General features: G+C 36.9%; 1 protein-coding gene across 3 annotated transcripts in view; it reads right to left on the reverse strand.

Moving 5' to 3' along the window:
- Positions 1-510: 510 nt before the first annotated feature.
- The window catches only part of CPQ (carboxypeptidase Q), a 651,739-nt gene continuing 624,881 nt past the window's right edge, over positions 511-27,368 (reverse strand). For all 3 annotated transcript variants that reach the window (XM_074268920.1, XM_074268909.1, XM_074268930.1), the window contains one exon: positions 511-961. In XM_074268920.1, coding sequence (XP_074125021.1) covers positions 798-961 — 164 coding nt within the window. In that variant the 3' untranslated portion in view covers positions 511-797. The remainder of the gene's footprint in view (positions 962-27,368) is intronic.

Raw genomic sequence — 27,368 nt, forward strand, 5'->3', positions numbered from 1 at the left:
AGAGATAGGAGCTCTAGAGGTGTTTAAGCAAAAGGCAGATAACCTCTTATTGGGGAGATTGAAGAGAGGGTTTCTGTTAGGAATGAGTTGGACTGGATGTCCTTTGAAATCTCTTAAAATTCTATAATTCTTTGACTCCTTTCTGTGTGGTTTATTGTGAATAGGGAGTTGTATGATTCTCTGTACTGATAACCTCAGTGTCTAGCACAGAGCCTCGTACATAATAACTATTTAAAAAGACTTGTTAATTGATTTGTTGCTATACTAAGATCTTAGAAGTATGGACTTCTATATAATGGACGATAGTTCTAGTTTCTTGGAATTCAGGCAGAAAGAGCTGCCTATCACTTGATCAAATTTTATTTTTTGAAGGTGAATATGTCTTGGATGTGTTCTTAGAATTAGAGCATATATGATTGTGTCAGAATTGTGCAGTATCCTCCATCCTTCCCCATCTAATCATAAAACACAAAACAGAATCCCTTTGAATAAACACAATGCATATTATTCTTGCAAATGGAACAGATTTATTCAAGTATTTACTCTCATCAAGGAAACCATTTTTCTTAAGAAAATGCTACACTTGGACAACAATAAAATACTGGCAATAAAAGATTTTAGTCTTGCTATTAAAACAGGAGAATTAAGACAGAATTGAGAAACATTCCACTAGAAGGTAAAAGTATTTTTTGAAATCAAAAAACAAAACTAAAATCAGCCTTTTGGGCTCTACAATACTGGATTCTGGAAAGAATGTGTTTTCTTCCTTGTTTTTTTTTTTTTTTTTTTTCAATTTTTTATTGTCTGGGCAACATCTCATCTAGGTCAGCAATGACGTAGGAGACAACAGCCCAAACAGCAGCCGAGTAATTCATTTGCATGGGATCCAGTGCTGTCATGGTATCTCCGTGGGAATGATGGAAAGAGAAATACTGCTTTAGGTCATCCAGGAGACTGGCACCTAGGGAGAAAACAAGAGGAATTCTTAGTGGCCTATGATTACATTTACATGAAAACCTGGGTAAAATTCACCTCTTTGCCCACTGGAATCAGCAATGTCTTCTAGTTGTTGACAGAAGAGAACCTTCCTATACCTCACCACTAATTTTCCTTTTCCTACTATAACTTGATTTTTAATTTTTTTGTGTCACAGACTCCTCTGGCAATCTGGTGCAATGTACAGATAGACTAGATGATTTCTTTGTTCCCTTCCAGCTTCAGATCCTTGATCCTATAAATACTGAAAGTATTTATAGAGTAATTCTCTACTCGGATCCTGATTCATATGTGCTTACGGGCCTGGAATGAGGATGGCTGTAGGAAGAGGTACAATAAGCCCTCATTACCACTTCACCTAGGGCCGGCTATCCAGTTTGGGATTAGGAACACAAACTATGAGCAGCCTACACTCTTTAGCCTCTCCTCATCCCCATCCCACCCCTTCCTTTGTCGCCTCTACAGTTGGAAGCATCAAGAATCTATTCCTCATTACAGCCTTTCCTTTTGATTCATTCAAGTTCAGCTCAGAGTTCAGTTCATGGTGTTATATACACTGTAAACCAATGAGGCAAAAATAAAAAGCATAAAAAAATCACTCAGTCATGAAACACTGGCAATTAACTGTTCAGGTGCTTATTACATGGGTTAGGGGCACGTGTTCTCTTGTGAGATAGAAAATCCACTTAATTTTTTTTTTTTGTTCTTCCCTAGAGATGAATTATTATGGTATTATACGATAATTTATATTTATATTATATAATATTGTAATACATATATTTTATGTATTTCTGAATTTCTAAACTTCTTTTGTATCATCTGTTGATATGTTGCTGTAGCTTCTGTAAAACTCCCCCCAAATTCCCATTTCTTATGCTGACCTGTGACATATCATACTGTGTTGGGGAAAGTCACAATGTTGAAGGGATAACTATACATTAAGTTGATAGTACCTATCTAAGACCTCACTTGAATTTAGAAGGCATTTTCTTCTTTTATTTCTGAACCTGTAAAACCTGTGGTTTTAGCTCGATAGCTAGGAAAGAGGGGAATCAAACTGCCTATAACCCATAGCATGATATTGTCAAAAGGTTGCTAGGCATGGAATCACTAGACCTGGCTTAGTAAGTCAAATCACAAATATTAAATGATTAATATGTGCTAAATGCACAAAGAAAGACAAAAATACTCTCTGACTTCAAGAGATTTACTTTCTAATGGGTGAGACTGTATACAAGTCATTATGCACATGTAAAACAATAAAGTGTAAAGAGAAGGCAATCTCAGAAGGAAAGCAATTTTATTCCCAGCTCTCCCATATAGTACTTGTGACACTGAGTAGTTTCTTAGCCACTATAATCTTTAGGTTCTTCATCTATAAAACAGAGAAAATAAGATTTTTTGCCTACTTTCTGGGCTTATTGTAAGGATCAATTGAGGTAATGTACATTAGTAACAATTCTTTATAAGTTTAAATTCACATTGATTAGGTATCTACTATGTGAAAATGAAGGGAAATAGCTGTATAGTGAATGGAGTATTAACCTTGTTAGATAGACCTGATTTCAAGTTCCACTATTAGACATACACTGGGACTATGACTCTGAATACCTCACAACTTGTTTCTCAGAACCCCTGATAATTTAAGGCTATAAATAGCAGAGGAAGGGCTAATAGCCTGGGAGGTACTAATTTTTGAGAGTATAGATTCCACATATCAGCAAATTCACAAATTCTAATCCAAGTCATCCTCTTTTTCTGGCAGTCCCCAAAGTACAAGAATTATGCTAGATACTGTAGATATATCAACATCACCAAAAAAAAATTCTGCCTTCAGGGAACATACATTTTATTGGAATGGAAAATTGCAAGATATTCTAAAAATGGATAGCAAAATCTCTAAAGGAAAGGGCTTTCATTTTTGTGTTCCCATCTCCAGGTCTCAGCTTAATGCCTTTGTGGATCAATTAACTGTTTCCCTACCTCTTCCTTCTCCATTTCAAAACACATTACATGACTATACTATGCTAGCTATAATGCTAGGTAGAGATACAAATAGAATAAAGTCTTTTCTCTTATTATGAACAACAACAATAATATTGAGATGGGCTATTTCCATGAATTATTGTTCAAGGTTAACAAATATTCAGAAGCTGTCTAACTATAAGGGTAGAGGTTTTTGACAGAACTGGAATTTCTAGCCACATGTCTTCTCTCAAAGTCACATGCAGTAAAAGAACAATTATGCTTTCTGACAAAAAAAAAAAAAACAAAAACAGTTTCTATATTGAAACAGAAGGTGCTTAAGAACAAAATGGCACATGGAACTCTAATTCTGACCATATCACATCTCTTACAGATTACTGTCAGTCTGACAATGAGAGGAATCCCTAGAATAAAGAGTATATAATCCTTTTCTAGAGAAAGAGATCCAGCCATTTACCTCATGTCATCTCTTCAGTATCACCCATGTCCCCAAATCTCCCAGCTATCAGTCATTTTTTCAAACTCTTCAAATCTGTTTAGCTCTTTGTGTTGATCTTTTCCTTGACCTTATGCTTAGTATAATAGCAATTGTGTACATTTCTTATTCTTCCTTTACATCATAAGTTCCCCAAGAGGAAAAACTATTGTCATTTTTCATTTTTCCATCTCTAATAGCTAGCACACTGCCTTACAAACATTAGCTTATTAATCAATATTTGTGTTATTTAATAGAACTCAGAGCTTCCAGTTCTGAACTTCTCTTATAATCAAAACAACTAGAAAGGTCATATTAATCAACTATCATATAGTTCCATATATAATTCCTTTTTAAACTTTTTAAACCAAAATAATAATCCCTGGCTACTACTGCCTAGTATACTCTTATGTTGTGTCCTTTTATTAGAATGAAAGGTTCTGTATTTGTAACACCAGAGGTTAGTATAGAGTCCAATATACTTTAAACACTTAAATGCTCATTCATTCATTTACTTCATCTCCAGAATGAAAGAGGCTAACCACTCATTAGGCAGTAATCTCATGATTTCCTAGTCCCTGTGGATTATAGACACATACTTTTTCAATTCTTTTGAGATATTAGAAAGAGCTCATAAAAACTAAATGACCGAACCAAAAAAGCATAGCATTTTTTCACTTGCAAGAACCCTAATAGCCACAGCTGAACTAAGATTAACTTCCTAAAATGTTATTTTCTCTAAAATTTTGAGAAGACATTTCTTCCTCACTGCTTACTATGTTCAAAGACTAGTAGAAAAGGAGAGCCAATGTTTCAATTTTCTTAGAGCATCTAAGATTGCAGAGTAAGGGGTTAGAGGTAATGTTAGAAGTAATGTCAAATACCCCAGGGGATACAAATCATAACACATTTTGACAGGGAGGTGAACTTTAAGCAAAGAACCATGAAATATGTTTCAGAAATAGTGACATGGAGGAAATGATTCTGATGTAAAAGCCACTCTCCTCTTCCAACAGTAACTTATAGTATCTATCAAAATACGTTTCTTCATCTTGATCTTTAGAGATTGTGGATAGCTCATTTCTTTTAGGATGTGAGCCATGGGGACAGAGGAATACTGTTTGATGTAGTAGGGAAGGTAATAAGTTGTCCTTATATCACAGGACACATGATCAGTACTTAACAAATGCTAAATAAGGAGAACAGATCATAAATATGTCAGTACTTTACTTTTCAAGGAAACTTTGATTTCAGTGGTAGAGGGATTCCCTCCAATGACACAGATTAAAGTCTTTATACAGTGGTCCTCAAACTTTTTAAATAGGGAGTCAGTTCTCTGTCCCTCAGACTGTTGGAGGGCTAGACTATAGTAAAAACAAAACCTCACACTCTGTCTCTGCCTCTCAGCCCATTTGCCATAACCCAATGGGCTGCATAATTGTCCTCAGCTGGCCACATCTGGCCCGTGGGCCGTAGTTTGAGAACCCCTGTTTTATACATTCTCTAAATTTATTATTATTATTATTTTTAGTGTAAAGAAATTCATCACCTGGGAGCCATACTTCCAATAGTGAGCCTCTGAACTTAGATAAGCTGGTCCCCATATGAGATATAAGCAGTCACACATGCAGCCAGCAGGGCAAGCAGCACAGGTGACCCTCAAAACAGCTTTATAACTCATGATATGGAAAGAATACAATATGTAATTAATTCAGCTGAATGAAGGGAAATCAGTCACTTCAGAGACTGAAATTTTTAGAGCTTATGTGTTAAATTTTTGCATCCTTTACATCTATCTCAGTGCCCTGAGGCAGAACTCTAATATCTCTGACACAGATTAGGTTTCCTGGTATTTTTAGCTTGGTAGAAATTGGCTTGTATTTTGTTAATCTAACTTTTGAAAACTCTAGATTATTTTGTCATGATGAAGCACTGGAGTCGATAGGTATAATTAAATATATCTATATAATCTACGTGTCTATATATATATATATATATATATATATATATATGTAATATATGTGTATATAAATGTCTATCCTGTTTTCTTGCTATTTTGCTATCTCATAATCTAGGCAGATAAATAGATATGTAGACAGGTAGATAAAGGGAATACTTTTTAATTTTTGTGATAGGCATTGTATAATGTATGGAATAAAAACAAATGAAACAAAATGCTTTCTATTCTCAAAGAACTTATATTCTAGTAGGGAAAAACAATATACAAAGAAAGTAGGAGAGGGAGAAGAACTGGTAGAAGCCATTTATAGTTTTATGGATAAAATATTACAAAGAGTGTATAAAACCAAATGAACAAACCGAAGTTTTTGCTATTAGAATAGAAAGCTCAGAAATGAACTATCTACTATTACTTGACCCTAAGTTTTGGATTTTTTCCCAATTATGCAATCAACCAACATTTATTAAAAGCTTATTCTGTGTCAGTTATAGGGGATACAATGTCAGAAAAATGGGGTTTATATTTTATCAGAGAAGGTAACATGTGCATAAGAAATATATGCAAGGTAAATTTTTGTTAAAGGGTGCAAAACACCAGAAGTTGAGGAGAAAGTAGAAATCAGAAAATGCTTTTTCTAAATCTTCTTGAGAAGTCAAAACATACAAAACACACACACACACACACACACACACACACACACACACACACACACTCATGCACGCATGTGCTCCCTCTGCTCCTTTCATCAAAGGCAACATTTTCTGGCAGTAGAGCTGAGTGATAAAAATTTAATTTAAGTGATGTAAATATATATTTATTTATGTTTATACATATATGTGTATAGGGTATATATACATATATACAAATAAATACATATCCACTGCTATTGTACCTGCTCACAAGAAATTGCAGTAAAAAAATTATGGTAGGATTACTAGAAAGTAAGTGAGCTGGATTCTAATCATGCCTTTGATGTCAGCCTCTTGTGTGACTATGGGCAAATTACTTGCTCTCTTGAGGCCTCAGTCCCTTTGTAGCATATTAGGTTTTCAAAATTTAAAATGGAGATTACACTATATGAACTCCAAGGTCCTTTCTACCTGTAAATTTCTATGATTGTCTCTTGATAATTCAATCCCTTTTGATGTGATTAGTTGATTTCCGTGTAAGCAAACTGAGTGATTAATTTTATAGAAGTTTCTGAAAAGATATTTGAAAGCTTTTGAAAGTTAAAAATACAAACCCGCTATTTTGGCGCATGCATTAACTTCTGAAAAGACTGCATTAAGATGCACTTACAGCTGTGGAAAATCCATTTCTCTTTTCTAAACAGATCTTTATCAGTCTGGGGACATAATTTAATTGCATGGAATGTATAACAGACATTCTCCTAATCATAATAATTATGGGCTTATAGAATAGTGTTATGTCCTTAATTTAGTTCTCCAAAGAAAACTTGCTCTCCCTAGAATTCATAAAATGCTAAAAATATATTTAAAATGTAATTAAAAATTACTTTGTCTTTCAGCAACTTTATCAAGTGAGAAAACTTTGTTGCCAAAACAATTAGCAAATCAATTGATGGAATTTGCAGATGTTTAATTTCCCTTTTCAAAGAAGGCACTTTTATGATGCCTGTGCTCTATTTCAAGGAGGCTGAGACTTAGAATCAACTAATTAATAGCTTCCCAACCAAGAACCCCCCCACCTGAGAAAACAATTTGCACATGGCATTTCTGAACTCACACTGGGAAACCATCATCCCTGTAAAAAAGAAAGAAAGACAGAAAAAAGAAACATGGATCCCAACTGTCCAAGAAAAGAATTATGATTTGTTTCTAAAATAACATGTCTAATATTAATGCCTGCTACAGCATCCGGGAACACTGGGCTTGGAGTCAGGGAACCTGGGGTCACAATTCACATCTGTTACCAGCCCTCCTTCACCAAATCACAATCTCTTTGACCTATAGTTTCCTAATCTGTATGTTGCAGCTCTACTATGCTACTCAGCAGAGAACAGATATTACCTTCAGATTCAATAGGTGCTCTGTCTACAATTAGGAACTCATGAGAGTATAACCCCTCCTCTCGCCTTCTCCCCCCACCATGAGTTTACCTTTAATAGTTAGCCAATGGAATTTGTATTGTTATAAGGGGGAAGAGAAAGAGAGTTAGGGAGGGATAGTGAGAGAGGAAGGAGAGGCAGGGAGGGAGAGGAAAGGAGGAAGGGAGAGACAGATAGAGCCAGAACTAGAGAGACAGAGCCAGAGATTCAAAGAGAGAGACAGAAACACCCAAAGAGAAAGAGCTACAGAGACAGAGGGAGAAGGAGGGAGGGAGGGATAAAGGAAAAAAGGGAGGGAGAGAGAGAGGGAGGAAAGGGACAGGGACAGGGAGAGACAGAAAAAGACAGAGAGAGGGAGACAGACAGGGACAGAGAGACAGAGAGAGTCAAAGAGAGACAGACACACAGAAAAAAGAGTTAGAGAGGGAGACAGAAAGGGAGAGGGGGACAGAGACAGAGAGATTCAAAGAGAGAGACACAGAGAAAAAGAGTTACACAGAGGGACACAGAAAGGGGGAAGGGAGACAGAAACAGAGAAACAGGCAAAAAGAGAGTTAGAGACAGACAGACAGAGAGAGAGGGAAAACGTGGGAGAGGGGGAGAGAGATAGAGATAAAGAAACAGAGAGAGAGAGAGAGAGAGAGCCAGAGACAGACACAGACACAGATAGATTCAAAGAGAGACAGAGACAAGCAGACAGAGACAAACAGAGAAGACACAGAAAGATCCAGAGAAATTCAAAGGGAAAGACAGACACAGAGAAAACGAGTTACATAGAGGGAGACAGGGAAAGGGAGACAGAAGAGAAACAGAAGTAGAAAGAAACACAGACTAACAGACAGAGACAAAGAGAAGGAAGAAGGGGGAGAGGAAGAGAGACAGAGAAAGAGAGAGACACACAGAGACAGACACAGACAGAAAGATTCAAAGAGAGGACAGAGAGAAAGAATTATAGATAGGGAGACAGAAAGGGAATGGGAAACAGAGACAGAGAGAGGGGAGAAGAGGGAAAGAGAGATAGAGAGAAAGAGAAGAGATGAGAGAGAGAAAGAGAGAGAGGGGGGAGGGAGGAAAAGAGAGAGGAAGGGAGAGACAGATAGAAAGAGAGAGAAAAAGTTGACTCAATCATTACAACAACCCTGGGAAGTAAATGCTATTATTAGCCTCTCATTTTATAGATGAAGAAATTGAGGCTTAGAAAATAGATTTGTTAAATATTTGGGGCAAGTTCAGCTATCTCTCTACTATATCAGCTAGCTACCTCTTCAAGGCAAGAGACAAAAATTCTTCCCTTTTGCTCTTCTTCCTCCCTCAGCTTCTCTCTCTTGCCCTCATTCCCTTCTCCTTCACTCCCCATCTCTGCCTCTCACACCTATATACATTCTGGCGTGAGGCAGAAAGAAAGAAAGCAGACAGATCAGAGATATTAGTTCAAAAAGTTGTTAATGTTCTGGATGTCAACAGGATACCAGAATCATGTTTTTATTTGAAAACACCTCAAGGATGAAATGGTGGAATTGCTCACCAAAATACATTGGCCGCTATTGAATAGCCAAGATGCTGTGTGTACATCTGTCTGTCTGGGTAGCAAAAGGAGGGCTGGACTGGTGTTCAAATCTCTGTAAGATTATGTGATCTGAGGCAAATCACTTAATCTTTCTCCCCTAGTTTCCTTTTCTGTAGAATGGGATAATACTAATCATATCTACCTTAGAGATTCCTGTGAAGAATAAATGTGATCATGATTGTAAAGTGCTTTAATACGTTACAATGTTATTATTGTTGCTGCTGCTGCAAAAGGCTCCTGAGGATGTTTTAGAAACTATTGACCTCTAAGTCTGATACTCATATTGGAACGTTGGTGAAAATGTAGAGCTAAAGAAAAGATCACTGGGCACCAAAACAAAGGCTCTGTCTACTGAACCACATTGCCTGCTTACAGAAACAATGTTGTCCTAGAGAAGGACAACATTGTTTCTGTAAGCAGGCAATGTGGTTCAGTGGATAGAACCCTGAATATTTGGGGAAAGAAAGACTGAGGACTCCAAGTAGCTAAAGAAAAGTCACAGGGAAGTCAGTTACATGCATTCTGTTTGGGATTAGAGGGAAGGATTATATAGCAGTGATTGGAAGATGTAAATAGGTAAATTTAGGCTTGATATTAAGAAACAGAACTAGCTTAAACAGGAATACACAATTAGGGATTACTGGCATGTTCCCTACTTTCAAGTTTGCTGACAATAGTTGCCACGATAAATATTATACAATACTAGAATATTTGTTGTTGTTAAGTCATTTTCCAGTTGTGTCCAACTCTCTATGACCTTATTTGAGATTTTCTTGGCAAAGATAATGGGTTGCCATTTCCTTCTTCAATTCATTTTACAGATGAGAAAACTGGGGCAAACATGGTTAAGTGACTTGCTCAGGGTCACTAATGAGCTAGTAAATATCTAAGGTCATATCAGGAATATGGGTCTTCCTGACTCCAGGTCCAGCACTCTATTAACATGACTCCACCTAGTTGCCCTAAGTGTGAACAATTCTACAGCAAAAATGGTTATAGTGTGAGAAACATGCATAATAATTTTTTGTAAATATGTAAAACTTTTTGATAAATGGGTAGAAGATAAGAGGATGCCATTTTTTGAAAACATAAAATGTGAATCGATGAAAGGTCATAATATAAATATTTTTTTCACTCCTGCAGGAAAAAAAAATGAAGCCTTCTCAGAGTTCTAGGCAACCCTATGAGACTCTAAGTTAGAAAGGTTGTTGAAGTGGATTAGAAAAAGGAATTTCCTCATACAGGAATTTCCTAGATCAGTGAAATCACATCTTGACTCTGTCCCAACTCCACAGAATGGATTGCCACACCTAAGATATAAAACTACCTCCTTTCAGAGACTTGGTTAAACATAGTAACAAAACTCCAGAAAACTAAAGTTGCCTTCTAGCTATAGAAATCTTTTTAAATCCAGAAAATCCTTTACTATTTAGGCATTAACTTGGCTTTTCCTTCTCTTCAGCATTGCTTCTTAAATGTCAGAACCCATTAAAAATTAATTTAAAATAATGATGTGACTATTTCTTAGGGATATGATGTGTTAAAGACATTATTATAGAGGCCAAAGCCTACTGCCCTGGGAATGAGGACACCCACATTCTAGTTGCTGCTCAGCTAATTCTATGTGCTCTTGGCCAAGTCACTTAATTTCTACAGACCTCAAGTTTCCTCATCTATAAAATGAAAGAGGGTGGTCTAGATGATCTCAAAGGACCCTTTCTTGTCTGAAGCTTAGTAATTCCAAGATTATGTACAAACTACTTGGTTTGACAAAATACTATTTGAACTCTCCTCCAAATCAGTTTCTTAAGAAAGGATCCAAGATGGCACCTACCCTGAAACCAATATGGAACTAGTAAAATTGGATGTTGACAACGGCCAACATGATGGAGGCCTCTGGTGATATTTTTCTTAAAGCCGTCAGGTTTATTTATAAAAAGAGCTTTTTCTTTTTACTGGTTGCCTGGTGGTTTCCCATCTTGGAAGCTTAATAAAATTAGATGATTTTAGTTGAGTAGCTGCTAAAAGGATACAGATTTTAGGCACCCAAATAAAACCTACATGGGAAACTAATAAAATGTTTAAAAAATTATATTCAGCAAGGGAATCAACTTGTTAAAAATGTAAGCTCTGTGAATTCCCAAACAAAGGAAAACAAGTCTGAAAGAACAGATTTGTGAAATGAATATGTTTTCCAGTGCTCTAAACACATTTCACTGAAAGCAAAATGTCTGTTAGAGGAATATCCATTAGCTGGCTATGCTCTGTGAAAGGATTCTGGAACCCAGCAATTCATTTAAAATGTGTTTATTATGCAGCAACCCATGTTTAGCCGGGATGTAGAGGTTTTGCTCTAGAGTCTGGATTATTTCATGGAAAGAACAGTGGACCCAAGAGAACTGAGTTCTAGTCCTAGTTTAGCTACAAACTAGGAAATGTCAGGAAATTCATTTAATGATGTACCCTATGTCCAAAAGCCTTCATTTTGTAAAATGAAGGGGGTTAAATAGATAATCTCTAAGGATCCTAAAATTAGAATGGTAAAGGATAATAGAAGTGACCTCATCCAACCTCATCATTTAACAGATGAGGAAACAGGCTTGAATAGGATAAACAACTTGGCCAATATCACACAGATGATAAATAGCAAACCATGGATTTGAATTTAGGTTTTTAGGTTTTGTTGTTCAGTGGATTTATTTAATCCACTCTTTGTAACTCAATTTGAGGTGTTTTGGGGAAAGATAGGAAGGCAGGATTCTAGGGAGAAGTGGGAGAAAGAAGTGCATTATACACTTTGGGAAGCACTACAGTTTCCAATGTGTGGACATAAGATATGTTTTGGGATGAGCTGGTAGTCTCACTTCATTGGAGAAGAGAGGGTAGGAAAGATAATCATAGGAAATAAGATCAAAAAGGAAAATGGGAACTATAATGTAGAGGGCTTTAAAGCCTAGCTAAGGAATTTGCATTTCATATTAGAAGAAACAGGAAAACAATGAACATTTTTCAGTGGATATGCTGACAGTCAAATTAGTGTTTAAGAATATCTGTTTGGCAGTATAGGAAAGCTTGATTGGAGAAGGGGGACCCTGGAGGCAGGTAGACCATTTGGGAATTTCTCATAAAATAGTCCAGCTCAAGGTTGATAAAGAGGCATTGTGAGAGTAGATAAGGGAATGTGTGTAAGAGAAGGAATAAGAGATGGAATTATAAGACTTGGCAACTCATTGATGACGGAAGAGTCAAGAAGTGAACTTGGTTGACTAGCCAGAATGATGTTGGGGACCATATCTGAACCACACATTTAATTTTGATATAAAGGGAAAAAAATGTTAGATAAATTCATTAATGGAAATGGCCCTTTAAGAAAAAGAATGGAAGGAAAAAAGCATTTATTTATCACCTACTATATATCTGTGCTACTCAATTTACAACATTATCTCATTTAATCCTCACAATAAATCTGGGAGATAGATACTAATAATATTATTATTCTCACTTTACAAATGAAGGAATTGAAGCAGACAGTAGTAAAGTACCTTGCCCAAGGTCACACAGCTAGTAAGTTTGAAGTTATATTTGATTTTCTTAACTCCAGGCCCAATGCTCTATACTCAAAATTGCCATCTGAAGTTGGTAGGTTTCCTTCCTTTGGAGATTTTTAAACAGAGGCAGAATGACCACTCATTGGGTCTTAACACAGAGATAACTTTGTATGGATCAGCTAGCTGGCTGCTCAATTTTCTGGTTTTGTGATTCTTGTGAGACTTCCCTGGAGAGAGAAAGTGCATTTTACCCATTCCGCCCCCCCCCCAAAAAAATTCTAATACTTTAGAGGTAACAATTCCATTTACTTTCCCATCATTTATGCCCCTTAATACTAGAAGGAAAGTGGCCAAAAAGTGGGGAAAAGAGCTTGTTCAAGGTCCTGACATGGCTTCCAGAGCAGAGTTTATAAATAACACTGGATTCTTGCTGTTTTACCTCCACAATCAATTTTTTTTCCCTCACAAGGCTTTAGAATTCATGACAAAAGATAAAGGGAAGGCCTGAGGTCTTTCACTGGCTAATTAAACCACAAGAAGATCACATCATCTAGGATAGGGAATATCTAGTGTGAAGTATTTCTTGTTTAATTTCCTACATTTGAGTAATAATCTTACGGCTGCTGTAAATAGGCTAAATGACTGCTCAGAATGATCGCAGCCACTCTGACAATATATTAACCTTTCACTCATTGCTGCAAAGCCGCTGGAGCAGCTGGGGATTTTTTTTTTTCCAAACTAGGCTTGCATAAAATTGTGTGAAATTGGGTCTTGGGGAAAGGAGTTCCACTCTGCAGAACAAAGGTTGGCTGGAATCGAAAATAACACATCCCTAACTGCTTCCAACTGCAGAGAAACAGATGAAGCTTAAACACTGCAGGGCCTCCAGGGCTCTCATTTCTCCAATCCACCCTGACCCCCCTCCCCAAGTTTGACATGAGTACAGGTTTTATTCTGAAGGCTAGCACATCCTGCAGCATGATATTGTCCCAGAGGAAAGGCATACAAGGTTTTTTACCCAGTTTTATTCCAATCATGCCGTCTCTGGAGGAACATCTATGCAAATGTAGTTAACAGAATGGTAAGCAGCAAGAAAAGTCTCTCTAGATGTAAGCTAGGGATGTCCACATGGATTGTCTGACTATAGAAAAGCGGCTTCTGGGTGGGCGTGGGTAGTTGGAATGCCCCAGAAAGGATTCAAAGCTTTTTATGTTCTTGTCTTCGGTCTCCAAAGGGCATATCAAATTAGATTGATAGCTATCTCCTTCCTGAAAATATCTGTGATCTAGGGATACAGAGCAACTAGGAAGTACAGTGGATTGAAGTCAGAAAGATTCAGCTTTCCAAGTTCAAATTTTGGTCTCAGATACTTCCTAGAAAATCATTTAAAATCCTATAAGCCTCAGTTTACCCATTGGGAAAATGATCTCTAAAAAGAAATAGCAAACCATTCCAGTATCTTTGCCAAGAACACCCCAAATAGGGTTATAAAGAATCTGGAATAACTGAAATGATTGAAACTATGGTTATGAATCTGAGTTCAGAAAGAAAGCTCTTTTTCTGATCAGTCATAAAGAGTAGGGAATCCTACTCCTTACATTCATCATTAAACTGTGGTTATAGAAAAGATCATCACAAATAGTAAATAATAAGTAAACTCATTTATCAAGCAAACAGCAAACAGAAATAGAGAAGTAAATAAAGATCATAATATACCAGAAAATAGACAAGCGTGAAGGAGCTCTTCAGTTCAGTAAAGTAAAATATCTCAGTCCCCAAACAAGAGAAGAAGATTGCACCCAAGGGAAGTCTTTTTTCAAGTTCTGGAAGGTCAACATGTTTGTGTGCTGGCTTCCCCTACATTACTGCAGCTCTGGGGGAGATGTTGATGCTTTTCTCTTGCAATCATCTTCCTCACCATTCTCCAGTGGTCTCATGATAGTCCTTTCCCACTTCATGCCAAGTATACAGCATCTCTCGGGTCCTCTTTGCCAATTAGGAGTCCCCATCTCTCTCTGCTATGCTGCAAGTAGTACAGTTCTACAAAAACCACCCCCCGGCTTGACTAGTACCTGGTTATATAGATAAAAGGAAGATTTGGGGCTTTCTTCAAACTGTAAGTTTCCTGAGGACAGGTGCCAGTAGCTTTGTATTGCATACCCTTCAGAATGGTAACTTGTAGAATACCCAGTACAATGCTCTGAATAGACTGAAGTGGGTAGCCCTGAGTCTTCTGTAAATGAGAATACTTGTGTGTGTGTGTTCCATTTTGCATTTCATAAAATGACTTATGTTTAATTTTACATATATGCCCAGTTTATCCCCTAAATTCAACTTGGAACTCTCTGAGAGCAGAAGTTAGATCCCCTTACTCACCCTAGCCATCTTAAAACAATTGTCTGTTCCTACACAGTAGATTTATAGAAGACTGTATCTGCTCTGCACAAACTGAAGTGAAGAGTGCTCAACTTTTTTAATAGAAATATTTGTCATTTCATTTCATATAATACCTTATGTTTAACTTTTGAATGTGTCTGATTTTTTTCTGTGAGTTAAACTGTAAGCCTCCTGAAGGCAGAGAAATTGCCTCTTCTTTACCACCTAAAATTATGCACAGAACAATAGCTTGAACAATCTGTGTTCTGTATCATTAAATATCACCAATGAGCTATGCAAAAGAGCCTGATGAAGTAACAAATAGACTGGACTAATTTTTCTCATATCTTCTGTTTATTTAGAATTCAGTCTTTTGTTCCAGGAAATACTGGATGTTCCTGTATCAGGATGTCATAATTATAGTATTGGGATGAAAAGATAATTCAATCAATCGCTTCAATCAAATCTCCCCTAAACATTTCACTTCTGCTCATTTCTCTCTAGAGAGTTTCCTTTAGATCTAGCTATTATCTTTTCCTGTTTATATTTAATTTCCTTCTACTTCCCATCCTTTTTTCTGTCCCCATTGGAGGTAGAAGAGTGAGGTTTCTCTTCTTGCCACTTCCTCTTCCCCATTGAAAACATGACAACTTTGTGAGTTTTCAAAGATTGAAATATCTGAAATTCTCATTGGCATTGGTTTACCTTGAAAGCTGAAAGATACATTAAGAACAAATTAGATACACGGAGAAAAGGTAGCCTAAGGAAGCACATTGGCTTGGGATGGAGAGGACTATCAGTTATGGATTTTATAAGATGCTGATACTAGATCCCAGCAGAAAGCAAAATCAAAAAGGAACTTCATGAAGACCCAAAGAAAGGAGAGAAGGATTCATGGTAACCCAGACTTGCTAGATGTACTCACTATATGGGTACCTTACTACTTTTGAACTTTCAATCTGTACCTATATTCACCAGGAATATAGGTTTGTGTTTGCAAGATGAGAAGATACACACAGAGTTCTTTTTTTTTCAAATGTCTTTGTTAATAGCTTTTCTAAAAGCTATTTAAGCCCAGCTGATTCTTAGTAAAAAGTCCAGTAGTGGAAGCTTGTAATGAAAGTACCAGAAAAACTAATGATTCTAAAGTTACTCCTGAAATCCTCAAGGAAAGTCAGAGTCATGGTCTTTTAGGAATCTGCCAGTGGGAATGGGAGTTGGAAGAGTAAGCCAAAAGGGAATGCTGTTCTTGAATCCATAAATGATTTATCAAAATTTTAGAATATACAAAACTATATGAGATAGGTAAATAGGAAAGATAGAACCAGGATCCAAAAGAATAGTGGAAGGATAACATAATGGGCTGAATCAAATAAGATATAACTTAAATAAAAATCAAGTCCCACACTGGGGTTCAAAACATTAATTTCTAAAGGTAGAAGTTTGTCTGAAAAGATCTGGGGAATTTAGGTTTCTACTTTGATGAAACATCTTTCAAAACAAATGTGATCATAGACAACATTGAGAGTGTCCAGAACATAAGATGTATCATTCTACATTTTTTTTTCTCCAGAATTCAATTTTATTCAGTTCTAAGTACTATACTTTCAGAGGGACTTTGGCAAGATTAGAGAACATTCAGAGAAGGGTGACTCCAGTGGTGACTGAAAGAACTAAGGAACTTAGCTTGGAGAAGAGCAGATTTGGGGTGGGGTGGCAGGGATAGGATAACTGTCTTAGAATATTTGAAAGGTGGTCATGTGGAAAAGGGATTATATTTGTGTTAATCATAGAGGGCAGAACTAGAAAGAATAGAGTGGTAGTTGCCAAAAGGTAGATTTTATTTTAAATAAGGAAACATTTCTTATTCCACCTGTTGCAAAATGGAACAAATTGTTTAGGAAAAAAAAATAGTTTTTCTATCACTCTGAAGATTTCAAAGGCTGATTTGTATAAGAACCACTAGTATGTGATGTTGCTAAAGGGAGGTCTAGATGGTCTACAAGGGCCCTTTTAACTCTGAGATTCTTTAATTCTTAATAATTTTCTTTCCTCTCATAGTCTGGCAAAACCAGAGTCTGCTAACTGTTGGGGGGAGAAGGGAAGGGTCCCAACAGTTTATGCCAATGTTTATTATTCTATTTGATGTGCCCAACAACCTGGGAATTGGACATACAATAAAAATCAAATAACGATTAATCTATTTTTACATAAACAAACAGATTTGTACAGCAAACCAACTCATGCAGCAAAACTGATTTCTTTTCTCTCTCTCTCTCTCTCTCTCTCTCTCTCTCTCTCTCTCTCTCTCTCTCTCTCTCTCTCTCTCTCTCTCTCTCTCTTTGTTGAATAGCACAGTATGCAGGTGTTGAAAGTGTACCTCCATCATTGCTATTGTATAAAAATGGCCTGCTGCCAGGCCACCCCCTGCAGGGATGTTGGACCAAGTTAGAGTTCCTGTCTGGTAAATGTTTAATGACAGTCTTCAGAGTATAAAAGGATAAAGATGCAATTAAAATCTGCATTTATGGACAGATACTGTGATCAGATTAGACTTTTGTGCATTATTTCAGTTTTTGATGTAGTAACATTGTGTCATCTTCAGTACAGTATCCCTGATCTAAATAATCCCCCATTGATGTACATGAGGGAACTCATATCAAAGAATAATGGCATCTAAATCATTTCTGACTCATCTGACAATTTCTACCAGTGAAAATAATACTTTGGCTTTAATTAGCCTTTTCCTGAAAGGAAAAAAAAAGAGCAACAAAACTTTTCTATTTATTTTTCATATTTATATTAATCATATTTCTCTGAGGAAAAAAGAAATAGGGATATGGGGTTGGGAAAAAAATGGAGAAAGTGAGCTTGTAACCTCCCTACCCTCAAGATGACACAGTCACAGTGGCAGAGTCTGTCTTGTGATGAAAAAGCCTGTGTGTTCTTTCTTTTAGATCATGGAAAGTGCTGAAAGCCTTGCTTGCTGCAAAGCCAAAACAGCCTCCCCACAGAGACATGAGAAAACTCAAAAAAAATCAGAGGATTTTAGGAATGAGGGGGGCCTGGTGCGACTCCATTGTTTTGAAGGGAACTTGCCCAAGGTCACACAGGTAGAAGTGGCATACCTGGGATCTGGATTCAGATTCTTCTAGAGGTCAGTGCCTTAGCAGAATGAAGGGGGATGGGAAGGGGAAATGGGGAGAGGAAGAGGTTGGAGGCAAGCAGAGCATGTAGCAAGAGGTTCTTGGCTGAGGATCAGAGGCAGGCCCAAGGAATGGCATTTGTGATGCTGGGGTTTAATTAAGCCTTTCTTGTCTGTTATTGTGTCTTTATTGAATGTCTATCTCACACACACACACACACACACACACACACACACACACACACACACACAGAGGAAATCTTTAATTTGCATATGTTTTTAGAAAAGTCTATTTAGAGCCAAAATATAACTATTCCCCAGCTGAAATTATTAGATGAATCAGAAATCATGTGACAGTATTCATGGGTAACTCCACTAGCATTGATTTGAAATTGTAGCTCATGTTGATCTAGTGTTCACATCATGTAGGGATCATGGAAGCTCTTTGAAGACAGAGACTACATTGTTTTTTTTTTTTTTTTTCCTTTGTAAAGTCAGTATCTAGTATAGTGTTGCTTAATAAATACATGTTAATTGGTTGGTTGATCCAGATAAAAAACAATGTTTTTAGGAAGGAAGGAAGGAAGGAAGGAAGGAAGGAAGGAAGGAAGGAAGGAAGGAAGGAAGGAAGGAAGGGAAGGAAGGAAGGAAGGAAGGAAGGAAGGAAGGAAGGAAGGAAGGAAAGAAGGAAAGAAGGAAAGGAGGGAGGGATGAAGGAAGAAAAGAAGGAAGAAAGGAAGGAAGGGAGGGAAGGAGAGAGAGAGGGAGAGAGAGAAGAAAGGGAGGGAGAAAGGGAGGTAAGGAAGGAGGGAGGGAGGGAGGGAAGAAGGGAAGGAGGGAGGAAAGGAGGAAGGAAGAAGGTACCTGAATGTTTACTCATGGTTGGCTCAAAACTGACAGCTTTCATCTTACTGTAGAGATCATAAACTCCTAGACTGTACAAAGATAAAGTCATAAAGAATAAAGCAGGCTTGACTTAGAGTCAAAAGATCTAGATTTAATACCTAGCTTTAATATCTATTGGTTGTGTTATCATACAAAAGTCACTTAATTTCTCTTCAGTACAAAGTACCTCATCTATAAAATGGGTATAATTCTTAATGCTAACTTTCTTACAGCAGTATTATAGAGGGAAAAGCATGTTGTCAGCCTTCAGCTATAAAATAAATGGAATTTAACTAGAGAAGCCATGGGCTAAATCAAAACCAAGAGTCAGCACTTTCTTCCTGGGCTTTCCATTCCTGTCTTGATTTATCACACTACTCCCTATTCTCCAAACCAATCCTCCATCTCCTTCTCTTTCTCCTTTCTCCTCTTCTTTCTCCTTCTTTCCTTTTTTTTTTTTTTTTTTTTTTTAAAGGCTATCAGGGCCACACTGCTAGTAATTGTCTGAAGTGGATTTGAACTCAATTCCTGATTCCAGGACCCATGCCGTATCAAACATCCCTTTTCCAAATTTCCCTCTGTCTGTTGAGGTTACTCTTCAGTTTTGGTTTTTTTTTTTTGTTTGTTTTGTTTTTTTGTTTTTTAGATTTACAATCTTGGTATCATTTTGACTTCGGTCTCCTTCATTCCCTTATTAATTTGGTTGCTAATTCTTGTCTTGTCCCCTCACGTCTCACATACAACTACTTCTTCGTCCTCACACATCCACCACCTTGGTTCAGACCCTCACCTAATAACAACAAGTCCTAATTGGTATTCTGGCCTGAGATTTCTTCCTTTCCCAATCTATCAACCACAGAACTGTCAGAGTGATTTTTTTCTAGAGTTCAGTTTTCTGACCAGATCCCTCCCTTATTCTTAACTCCATGGGCCTCCCTAATGCCTCTAAGATCAATTACACCCTTTTCTGTTTGATATTTAAAGCTCTTCACAACATGGCTCTAACCTACATTTCCAGGTTCATTGCACATTATTGCCTTTAATGTACTCCATGTTCCAGCCAGATTTGCTAACTTGCTGTTCTTCACATGTACAACCTATGCCCTATGCAACTTCCCAATCATTGCTTGGAATAAATCTCCTCTTCACTTCTGCCTTTTAAAACCCCCACCTAGGCCTTTCCCAGTTTCCTCACTTATTAGTCCTCTGTGTCTCTTCCAGCTTCCTCACCATTTACCTCTAAACACAGATAAACATTTATATGTACTCATCTATGAATCCGTTGATTCTCACTTCATTCCTATGTAGGCTCCTTGAGGGCAGAATAGTTTCACTTCTGTCTTTTATCCCAAGAGCCTAGCACAAAGGCTGACGGATAGTACTTTTTAAAATTCTTCTTGGTTTTTGACCAGGCTGCAGGAGTTAAAGAGCCTCCCTGTGGCTTCCAAAGGCAGGCCCCACTGACTCACCCTGGCCTATGGTACATTAAAGTAAATATTGAGACTATTAAAACAAGGCAGCACTGGAACGGTTGCTAACACAGACAGACTTAGGAATCAGAAGGGACCAAAAACCTTGGCAAGAACCACTGTAAAGAGCTTTTGGGCTTTCCCTATAGAAACCCTCATCACTGTGAACCTCATTCTCATTTTTTGGTTTCAACTAGGGACTGTTTATTGAATATATTCTGTTTTTTAAAAATCAATTTAAACATACATTAGTGGATTCTGTTTCCACTGCAAACTGGCCAGACCTAGTAATGAGTCCAACAAGCTCCTATTTCAGTATGGATTACCATATGTAGGGGACATTCCCTCAGACAGTCAGATTGTCCTAAGAAACCCAGACTCATACATTAGACACACATCAAACTCCTCATCTCTTTTAGCCATGACTAACCAGTGATTCTTGTTTCTTCGATAGGCTTTCTCACTTTACTTCCATAATGCTTTGTATTATTTAAGGCTCTTTCAGCACACTATTTATAGTCTCTTACCTGTCATCTTCCCTTCTGTTTCTTTTATGAAATATTTTCCCATTATGATTATTTCTCTGTTTTCTCTTCTTTCACCCATTTTTCTTTGCTATCTTCCTTTTTTCTTCCTCTAAAGTACCCTGGTCATCATCTAATTCTTTTTCAGTTTTTTCATTGTCTGTTTCTTTATTGCCAAGGTTATACATATTTAAGATAGTTTTTTTTAAACTTATGTTATTTTTTCTTTTTAAACATTACACTCATTCCTAAACATATCCCTTCTCTGAATTCTCTTTTCATGGAATTTTCTCTAATACCAAAAATTAAGAAAGAAAATGGAAGTATAGTATGACAGTATATAAAACATTAAGATACTTAAAAAAAAATCAACAAACTTTATTATTCGAAATACTTCTTCAAGGACCCATGATTTAGGTCATAGAACCACAGATTTAGAATAAAAGGATTATACAAGATAATCAGTGAAACCCTTAAATTTGTTTATTTTTATTTGGACCTTTAAAAAAATTATCAAGCATTTTGGGAAAAGGAACCTTGAACAAACACCCTGAGTCAAGCAAAACGACTTCTCACATTTGTGAGAATTCTCACATCCAAAAATATGTGCCTCATTCTGTATAGTTAGTTATATTCACTCTTTGTCAGGAGGAGAAGTAGCTTTCTTCAGCAATGGCTCTCTGGAATCATGGTTGGTCACTGATCAGAGTTGTTTAAGTCTTTGAAAATTATTCATTTTGACAATGTTATTGCTATAGTATAAATTGTTCTCCTGGTTCTGCTTGCTTTACTCCATGTCAATGCATCTTTTCATTTTAAAAATGGGTAAACAGAAGTCCAAGCAAGTTAAGTGCTAGGCTAAAAGCTGTCCATATGGCAAGCAGAGACCCTGGATTCAAAGCTAGAAACTTTGACTTTGAACCCAATACCCTTTCCGTTTGGCCACAGAGAATTTTCCTATGGTAGCATGAAAAAAAATGGTTAGTTGGTAGCCAGCATTCTAGTGATGAGATATGAGTAAAAACACTTTTAAAGCTAAAATATCAGTGTCAAAGGATATTCAAAAGTTTATTTTTAAAGTGCATTATGTTGAAGCAGAGGGCAGTTAGGTGGTGCAGTGGATAAAGTGCCAGACGAAGTCAGGAAGACTCATCATTCTCAAATACAACTTCAGGCACTTAGTAATTGTGTGACCCTCGGCTTCAATTCACTTAACCCTGTTTAGTTTTCTCATCTATAAAATGAGATGGAGAAGGAAATAGCAAACAACCCCATTATCTCTGCCAAGAAAACCCCAAATGGCATCATGAAGAGTTGGACATGACTGAAATGACTGAACAACAACAACAAAATGTTGTAGATTCAGGGAGAAATCATATAAGGGACTCAGCATTAGCTTAGCAATAATTCTCGATAACCCAGTTTTGTGCCTCTGTGTTTATGCCAGAGAGAAAAGGAAGCACATGATTTATTTGAAGCCTGACTACACATGGGCACAAAAACAGACAGACAGACGAACAGAACACATATTACACATACACAGTAAATCCATCCAATCAGGCTAAATGCAAACCAGAGAACTTTCCTTTCCATGGTGCTGTGAAGCCTGCCAAAGTCAGGCGCCGGCCAATGATCTGAGGAGGATAAATTCAAAAAGCCCTCAAGTTTTCTGAGAACAGTTTGTAAACCAACTGTTCCCATGGAGTTTGGTTCCAGAAGCCTGATCACCTGAGCCAGGGAGCCGCAGTCCCACTGGGTGACTGGACTTTATGCTTAATGGGCTGAGGAATTCAAGATGTAGACTCCAGATCGCAAATCTATTGATACCAATATGTGCTCTCTCTCTCTCTCTCTCTCTCTCTCTCTCTCTCTCTCTCTCTCTCTCTCTCTCTCTCTCTCTCTCTCTCTCTGCATATATATATATATATATATATATGTGTGTGTGTATATGTGTGTATATGTGTGTGTGTGTGTGTAGACATGGTTATATATATACATACATATGGATATCTAGGTAAAAAGTTGTGGTACTTTCAGGTTTGTAAAATCTTTACATGTATTATCCCATTTGATACCCATTTTAGAGAAAGGGTATCTGAGGATGAGACAGGTTACATGTCTTGTCCAAGTTATGTCAATCAGTTAGTAAACACCTTAGGCAGGATTTGAATTCAAGTCTTTCCAACTCCAAGTGTAGGACTCTGTCTACTGTACTGCCCACCTGCACCATATTAGAATATTAGGACAGTTAGACAAAACCCACTGATTCTGAGTCAAGATGCAAACATTTGTTAATTACATATTGCACATCAGGCACAGGGCTAACTAAACACCAAGAACACAGAGAAAAGCATTGACTCTCCCTCTTCCTCTGCCCTCTGGCCCTCTTCACAAGTTCCTTCTCTTAAGGAGCTCACAGCTTAATGGAGATGACAGACATTCAGTGTTTGTCTAGGGCTGTGAGCAGGGTTCAGAACTGTCTCTGTCAATAGAACTCTAGGATACCAAAAGACAGAGAAGATACCAATAATGATCTCAGTAAGACTAGATAGATTTTTGTCATGCACTGTATATTCAAGGCCACGGGCTTGTGTGGAATTAGAAAAGGCACCCAGGGTGTCTTTAGAGCAGTTGGTCTCTCTTAGTGAGAATAAAGCTAATAGGCTTTTTTCTGAAACAATAATAAGGCACATTGCATCTCCTAGCCCCAACTCCTCTTTCTGCCTCAGGAAATTTCAGTTTTGTTGAAAACCTTAAGAGAGAAAGATGGAAAAAGGGAGGAGGATGAAATAAACATGGGGGAAAAAAAACCCCAATTTAACTAGGAAGAAATCCAATTAGGGAATTGAGGACTGTACTTTTTAAAATGGAAATGGTAGACACATTAAATTGTCCATTAACCAAATCTAGGAAAATAAGATGAAGGAAAGGAGACAGACAGAGGAAGGAGACAAGAGGAGTCTGCTACATTTCTCAAAGGGGGTATGGGATAACTGAGAATGCAGCCTAGGTTTGCATATCCTACAAATACATGACTGTTGGTGAGTTTCAACAATGAGGAAACTTCATAGATATAAAGTATGATACTGGGGAAGGCTTTATGATTTTATGTCTAATGTGAAATTTCTCACAAGTCTACTTTTGAAGAAGAGAGCTTTGTCTTGGGGACAAACAAATGGGTGACACAATTCCTGATCTTGAGATGCTTACAATTTAAATGGATGGAGGGTTGGGGAAAATATATTGCATGCATATCTATCTTAACATATATATATGTATATATATATGTATATATATACATATATAGATATCCAGAGCTATAATATCCACAGTTATATCTAGATAACTTATAGATATAAATATGTAGAGAAATAACTAATTATATATAATATAAGGGCACAAGAGAAGCTATGCTGAGGGATCTAAGATCCAAAAAGAATGGGGGTGGGGAGAAGAGACATAATAATGATGATTGCTAGCATTTTTCTATGCTTTAAGGTTTGTAAAGAACTTTATACATATTACCTCATTTGAACTTCACAACAACCCAATGTTGGAAGTGTTATTATTAGCCTCATTTTACATGTAGCCTCAATCTTTATCTTCTAGATAAAGACGAGGAATAAGAATTTAAGGGACTTCCCTAGAGCCAGGCAGCTAATAAACATCTGAATCAGGATCTGAACTTGGAACTTTCTGGCTTCAAATTCAGCACTCTATCCATTACACCAAAACACATCCCATGGTGATTACAGAAGGCTTCATAGCAGCAGTGGGAATGTGAGCTATAGCTTGAAGGAAGAAAAAAGGTTTCAGCATATTGTCAGTGAATGGATTCTCCTGGTCTAGTACAGATACATGTATGTAATGAAATTCCCAGGCCTCTTCATTAATTGAGTACTCTGTTAGCAAATTAATACACAAGAAGTAGAATTCTGGCAGACTCAAGGTAATTTCCAAATTTGTAGCAAAAGGAAGGAAAACAGCATCTTTACTTGCTTATTGTCCAGGTCTCTAATATTCAACTCCTCAGACATTTGTTAAGTGACTAATGTTTATTGGACACTGTTCTAGGAACTGATAGTGATGGATTAAGATAAAGTCCTCCTTAGCACTTTTTGAGGCAACAAAAATTTTGAGACAAAGTAAGTGTCCAAAGATCGAAAAATAAATGAAAAAAAATAGCAAAAATATTATTGTGCTATAAAGACACGATGAATCTTGGCAATGTTCCAAAGATCCATTTATGATGTGGAGATAGATGGTCCTGAACTCTGTAGTGCTTTGTCAACATAAGGTTAGATATGGGAAGTTCTATAATTTTGGAGACGTTTTAATTATGACCCTTCTCAAGCCCAGCCTAGTGACGGGAAAGTTCAACAGTAGAAGGTTCACCAAGTGAATTCTTGGGCTTACAGTTAATACATAAAAAAAGAAAATACAAAATTCAATCAAAATGAGTATCTCTCACCCATCCATCAAAATAATTTAAGATTCCTTTAAAGATACAGCAAAAAAAGTCAATACTCTGATCATGTTCAACAAGATGAAGTATACAACAGGGAGAAACAGGTTCAATAAAGATGTTTGTCTCTATGATAGAGAAGAGCTGGAAACTAGATTGGAAAAGGACATATTGTGGATGGTGGGGTTCTGCACATAATCCTGTTTGCACAGAGACTAATGGAGGATATCTGGAACTACTCAAAAGATATTGGACTTATTATCCACAACAAAAAGACCAAATGGATGATGAATGGCTATCGTCCAGATTACAAGATGCGCATGCATATGCATATATATGGGTATATATTCATATATATATACATATATATATATATATATATACATATATATATATATATATACATAGACACATACATATGTGGCTATATAGCCTCTCAAGCTTTTCTATCCATATATTTATACAAGATAGTATATATACACATAGACACATACATATGTGGCTAGATAGCCTCTCAAGCTTGTCTATCCATATATTTATATAAGATAAACATGTGCATAGAAAAATGGACACAAAATTGAACAAAAAGAGGAAGGCAAGGTGGATTGCTTTTAGGAAGTTTTAAAGCCTCTTTAGTGATCCCCAACTTCCATAAAAACAAATGCCTATCTTTTTTAAATATCAGCATTTTACAATTATTCCTATATGTCAGTAAAAAAGGGACATAATCTCTGAAGAATTAAAAATGAATATCATAGGGAGAGAAATGGAGAGGTACAGGATAAGCATCAGGAGACACATAATCGATGAGAAACTTTGAAGTAGAATAGGATTAACAGACAATGCTAAGGAAATTTATGATTAAAAAAAAAGAAGATGGTTTGTTCATAGAGCAAGGCAAGGAATGGCAGGTGGACAATCAGAATGTTCTTCTGTACCTTCACAACATCAGGGGAGAATAAAGAAGACTTCTAGCACTTTGGGGGGGCCCTTATTGGTGAAATTTAGGATAGTAGACAAAAGAGGGATAGGAAGATATGGATTGTGATCTGAATCTTGGGAGGGAACTTTAAATTTATGAGATTATCAATCTATTTGAGTCTCTGAGTAGGAGAAATGATGAACTTGAGACCCCAAATGAAGAGAACATTAAAAAAAAGCAGAATCCAGAAAACAGGAGGCACAACAATCACTACTAAATATCACTTAAAGCAGCGCTGTCAAATTCAAATAGAAACAGAGACCAGGAAATCACATATAAGGATCCCTGCAGGTTCCATCTTGAGTTAGATTTCACAAGTGTTGTGGGCTGGGTATTTGACACCTCTGTCTTAAAGGAAGCTAAACTCTGAGTAAATGGAACACCAAAGAAAGGTGCAGAAAAGAAATAAAAAAAACATTTCTCCCTCTGCATGGAAGAGGGACTAGTAGGATATAATAATAATGATAGTAATAATAATTTGCACTTACATAGTCCTTTAAAGTCAGACTGCCACTGCATTGGAAAGAAGGAAGGAAAAAGTCTTCTGAGATATTATTTTTCTTTATACACTATGGAGTCCTGTCATAATGATCTATTTATGGTTGCACAAACATCTTCCATTTGCATGTTTTTGTCCTCAAGACTAAGAATGTGCTTCTTCCTCCCCTCCACCTATTGGAATACTGATTTCCTTCAGGACTCAAATCAAGTATTAATTATTATATAACATCTTTCTTAGCCCCTTTCTGCTCTTCTTCCTCAAACTTCCTTCTTATTTATTATTTTAAATATACTTAATGACCAAATAGATGTGTTGTCTCTCCTATTAGAATGCAAGCTCCTTGAGAACAAGAATTATTTTGTTTTTTCATTTGTATCCTCCCGCATTTAGTGCCTGGCATAGGAAATGCTTAATAAATAC

This window comes from Sminthopsis crassicaudata, chromosome 1 (genome assembly GCF_048593235.1).
Source record: "Sminthopsis crassicaudata isolate SCR6 chromosome 1, ASM4859323v1, whole genome shotgun sequence".
Taxonomy (NCBI): Eukaryota; Metazoa; Chordata; class Mammalia; order Dasyuromorphia; family Dasyuridae; genus Sminthopsis; species Sminthopsis crassicaudata.